Source organism: Nuphar pumila, chromosome 6 (assembly GCF_984573655.1).
Source record: "Nuphar pumila chromosome 6, dmNupPumi1.hap1.1, whole genome shotgun sequence".
NCBI lineage: Eukaryota > Viridiplantae > Streptophyta > Magnoliopsida > Nymphaeales > Nymphaeaceae > Nuphar > Nuphar pumila.
The window spans coordinates 12,963,168-12,968,263 of record NC_143254.1 but is presented as its reverse complement, the minus strand read 5'-3'; the positions used below and the strand labels follow the sequence as shown (position 1 = coordinate 12,968,263).

Below are 5,096 nucleotides of genomic sequence, written 5' to 3'. Positions count from 1 at the left end.
ACTATTCCCAATTGCAGGTAACAAGAAATGCTTAATATTTGTAGAGAATAAAAGCAGAAGCATCAATTGCTGGAAATCAATTCAAAAGCATAATATAGAAAAAGTGCCTTTATGAGATTTTAGCTTCTTTTTTCTCCCTCTTTTCAATGTTTCGGGAAAATATTTGCTACCCTCAGGGGAAAGAAACCCCTAGTTGGAACTCAGTTTGTTTTCCTCCAAAAAAACAAAAAAGACACAAGAAGTTTGTTTTGATAAAGTCTGACCCCATATGAATGTGTTCATCATGATCAAAATAGTAGAAACCCTTGGATTGTATTTTCTTGATGTAAAAATACGAATTTTTGAGGGTTGAAAATTCACTACATTGTAGACCGTTGATTTTTCAACTCCCACAAAATCCGACATACACATCAGAAATACATGATCCAATGGTCAGTTAATACCAAACCATACATGCAGATCAGATCCCAAAGGTCAGACGTGCAAAAACAGTGCTTCACATTAGAAGGTTCTTTCCCACGAGGGTAGCAAACATATACCACTTGTTTCTAGTGTGTGTGCCTGTGTGGAGAGAGAGAGAGAGAGAGGACATCGAATTTAGGGGAAAAGAGGTCACATGATCTACTTAAGATGCAGATCAAAGCAGTCACATAAATAACCAGAACCCTATCGGCAAAATCACATGATAACCATGAAAAGAGAACTCACCACAGCAGTATACTTATATGGAAGGATAGATGCGCTACCACAAATGATTGAACATGTGTTTGCACTTCATCTCTGATGAAATTTGGCTAAAAACGCTATCATAAAAGTGAATTATAAACACAGATTTTTTCCCAATTCCCACTTAAGATTAGGCAGATGCAGACCATTAACAGATCTCTAGAATCCAACGATGATGAAGAGGCAATGTAAGGGATCTGCTTGGTCCTTAGTTCTAGCACTATCAGCCAGTGCTGCCGCTGCAGTGTGATGTGCATGAGAGAGAGATCAGCTGGTCACACGTAGTCTTGCAAATGTCAGGTACCCTGTGTGACCTCTTGATTCACTGCATGGCCGCACTACTATCCTATTCATTCCTTCACTTATGCTCCCATCATCTGAACACTGCCTCTTGCAGGGAAGAGAACTAATGCCTGTCCGTCTATCATCGGAACCTCCATCAATCTTGGCTTCCTTAACTTCATAGGTCCGTAGGAGTACTTCAAATGTTCGAATATCTGCATCAAAAATACAAAGAAAAAGCCCCCCATCTATTCATATCTTCAAGTCAACCAAAGAAAAAGGAATGGCAATTAAATAGAAAAATTTAATCGTTGCCACTCAGTGAGAGGACCATCAATAGATAAGATTTCACTTAGTATTACTTGTATGGTTAGGCTAATAAGATCAATTGTGCAGAATGGCAGATCTATTTAATTTTTCTACGCAGCAGAAAATTGAAACAACCAGCCAACTAGCTGCAAACATGGAGATGTTCCATGGATGAGAAACAGAAGCATAAACTAACTCATTAGAAGAAAATTAACTGTCTAACTGCTATGCGATCGCTAGTTCCTGACTAATAATTAATAGAATGAAAAAGCTGGATTTTCAATTTGCATGAAAACCTGCATTTCTAGAATTTATCATAATCAGGTTGAGCTAGTCAGATCAACATGGTAATAGAACAGGCCAAACTAAAGAGAAACCCAACCATGCCATCTGTCCCTGTATATGTGTGTATGTGCACATGTGCACTCTCATGTGAGCTAACCATAGACAAGTCCATGCTGGTTTATTTAATTTAGCTATCAACAAACTTTTTGTTCCTCTCTTGCTTTTTATCCCTTTTTGTTCTTGACAACTCATTACAGATGGAAATATAACTGATAATTGAAAACTCACCAGTGAATTCAGATAATCTCAGTTTCTCACATGTGCGCTGAACCTGCTCAATACATGGCGAGAAGGAGCATAAGGTTCCATCACATTTCAACATTTTTCCAGCAGATGGTATGGCCAACCAGGGTTGTGGAAGATCAAGAAAAACAGAATCCGACATCCCATGGAACTTTTCTGGAAATCCTTCACCTTGAATATCACGGGCATCCACAGTTATCAAGTTACTTAGTCTGGTCTTCTCAAAATCCTCCCTGATGAAAGAACAACTAGAATTAGATAATTCCACAGTCGACCAAAATTTGGATTATATGCAAATAGAATACAATTGCTTAAATGCAGCATTCAAATACACTGGTGTCTTCGATACAGCCAAAGAATCTTGACCTTTTGGCAATGACGGAACCATAAAGACCAGCAATGAAATGAGAAAAAGAATTTTTGACTTGGTCTGATAATACACCAAGTAACCATGAATCAAGAAGGGAGTCATATATGATATAGGTCATATTATTCACAGAATTGTTGAAGCGCAGGCCGTTTAACAGCCTGGGCAAATCTGGAGGCTCTGCAAGATTTGCCAGGCCCATTTGTCTGCCCAAAGGCCCCAAACATGACACCTGTTCCATAGGCAGAGCTCCTTCAAAGTTGCTGAGTTCTTATTTCATCAAATCTTCATATATTGCCTCCATTATTTCATAGACTCGGAAAATTCAGGGCAAACTGGAAGGCCATCAATCACATCTAAAGGAAAAAGGTTAAAACTCTTTACACTAGCACTATTTAAGAAAATTCCTCAAATCTGCAAGACGATAAGATCATTTTCACAATGAAAAAAACAACAGCAAGACTTTCTTAAACATGCAAAACATACTCAATCAGTAGATATTATTGTGTTAAAGAAAGGCTTATTATGATGGACAAAAAAAAGGCTTCCAAAACCCCCTTTAAATGGTTATTGAGAACTTGAAATATAGTAGCTTCACCTCAAGTACTGTACAGAGAACAAGTCTAACACAAAAAACTTAATCAATATACCTTGCTGAGACAGCTCGAAGTTCATGAAAGTCAAATGTGTGGACATGGCCGGTTGGAGCAACTGCCCTTGCAAGGGACGTCGTAAGTGAGCCACTGCCAGTTCCAGACTCCAGAACCAGACAACCTGGAACAATTTCCAAGTATGATATCACAAAGCTGATATCTGCAATGTATAAAATCTGAGTCCTGTGGCTTAGGACTAAAGTCCACAGCTCTGGAGTGGGAGACAATAAATACACAAATCCACCCTTCTTGCTCAGTACCTTGGACCCAAAAGGCCTCCCAATCCAGTCAGAGTGTTGGAAGACACCAAATCTATTTTGGAATTCCAAGCCATTTTGCACTTTGACTGCCTTCATAGTATCATGCCTCTCATACACAATAACCAGGTCACCATCGCAAATGCGACGCTGAAATGTATTCTTACATGTAGCTTCCATTAGCAACATGTTGGAAAGGATTTCTAAATGATTAATCAGTTGCAAAGGTGCAGTTTCTTCCACGTAAATACAGCTGATTTATCTGAAAGGTAAATAATGAAAACAAGTAGGAATAATAAATTTAAGTCACAGACATTTCAAAAAACACCAAAAGCATTACTAATTTAATAATTAGTTACAATTGGAGCTAAGAAACTGTCTACATAACTCCAATTGTTTCTTAACTCTCAGTTAAACTAGACCCAATGCACACATGATTTTATCCACAGAATAGAGTTTTAATTGCAAACAGTCTTCACTCCAATAATATTTTTGAAGATGAAGGATGAATATTTGAGAACCCATGGTTGTTTTGCAAATATTGAAAGTGCAGTTGATGTTAAAACATATAAAGTGACCGAGGAGATAAAAGATGAGACAAAATCTCGGGTTATTGAGAAGGAGTACATTGTTACATATGAGGAAAGCACACAATAATTAAGTTGTCAATGTGGCTTGTGGGAATCATCAGGTATTATATGTTGCCATGCACCCGAAGCAGGGTGCATAGTGACAAAAGTTTAAAACAGCAATTTATCCGCTATGAATCTCTCGTGAGATTTTCAAAAAAATTTATTTTTCTCGAGTTTTTATAGGTAAAATCTCGAAAAAAATATAAAAATCAAATAATTTCTCAAAAAACGAATTATACAATTAAAATTTACATAGAAAATAATAATATAATAAAACCTACTTTGAATTCCAAATAATCATATCTATAAGTATCAACTATCAACTACATCAATAAGATAAAACGGCAAGCTTTATTTTCTTCTAAAATGGCTACTTCATTTTGTACAATTATTAATAATGTCAACTATGTAACACATTGGAACATGTAAAAAACTTATGAAAATTGAGAGCATAACCAAAACTAAGACACGATTAATGGCTTAATCAGCCACGTAAATACTACATGCCTCACATAGCACAAATTCTTAGGGGAATGCAAAAAAGAAGCTTCACAATGAAAAGTGAAAAACAGAATTTAAACAAGCCCCATAAAGGTCATCTTATGCTACAGGAATAATTTCCTAATGAACAATCCTTTTACTGAAGTATTCAATTAATAGTATATATATACCAAAAAAGCATATATTACATTTGGAGTAGGGTAGATAAAGATAGCAACCCATGTTATTAGTGAAACAAATAAAAAAAAAGTTAGAATTAACCCTGCTCTTTTATTTATCATATACTACACACATTGTTTTAAAGGAAGAAGAAGTGAGTTTATTTATACATAACTTCCACCAGCTCAGTCCACCGCCACCCACACACACACACAGAGAAGCAGATTTGGACTCACCGGACTATTGCCGACGACTCAGACGCCAATTGACCACCCGCTGGTCCACTGCCGATGCCTCTTCACCGGCCAAAACCTCCGAATGGTGTGTGCTAGGGTTCGAGAGAGGCAGAGGAAATGAGAAACAGGCAAAGGGCGACGGGGGAGGTGGGCGTCTTTTTCTTCGTTGGGTTAAAAAACAAAACAAGAGGTATTCAGTTATTTTCGTGAGATTTTCTATTTCTAGCAAAAATACAAAATCTCGCAGAAAAAAACACCAGTTTTATCTTTTACTGAATATATCGCGATTTTTTTACGAGAAATTCATATTTCTCGCGATATTTGTCACGATGGCTGGGTGTACTCCCTATTAGAGGGTGTCAACGGGTCAGATCTGGTAAAGGAAC

General features: G+C 37.2%; 1 protein-coding gene across 1 annotated transcript; it reads right to left on the bottom strand.

Annotated features, from left to right (window-relative positions):
• Positions 1 to 671: 671 nt before the first annotated feature.
• Positions 672 to 4,779, bottom strand: LOC149834005 (uncharacterized). Its single transcript, XM_090009926.1, has 4 exons — positions 4,711 to 4,779; positions 2,923 to 3,444; positions 1,891 to 2,138; positions 672 to 1,223 (listed from the first exon to the last, which is right to left on the bottom strand). Exons 2-4 carry the CDS (start codon positions 3,369 to 3,371, stop codon positions 994 to 996), a joined length of 927 nt encoding a protein of 308 aa, XP_089866052.1. The 5' UTR covers positions 3,372 to 3,444; positions 4,711 to 4,779; the 3' UTR covers positions 672 to 993.
• Positions 4,780 to 5,096: the final 317 nt, after the last annotated feature.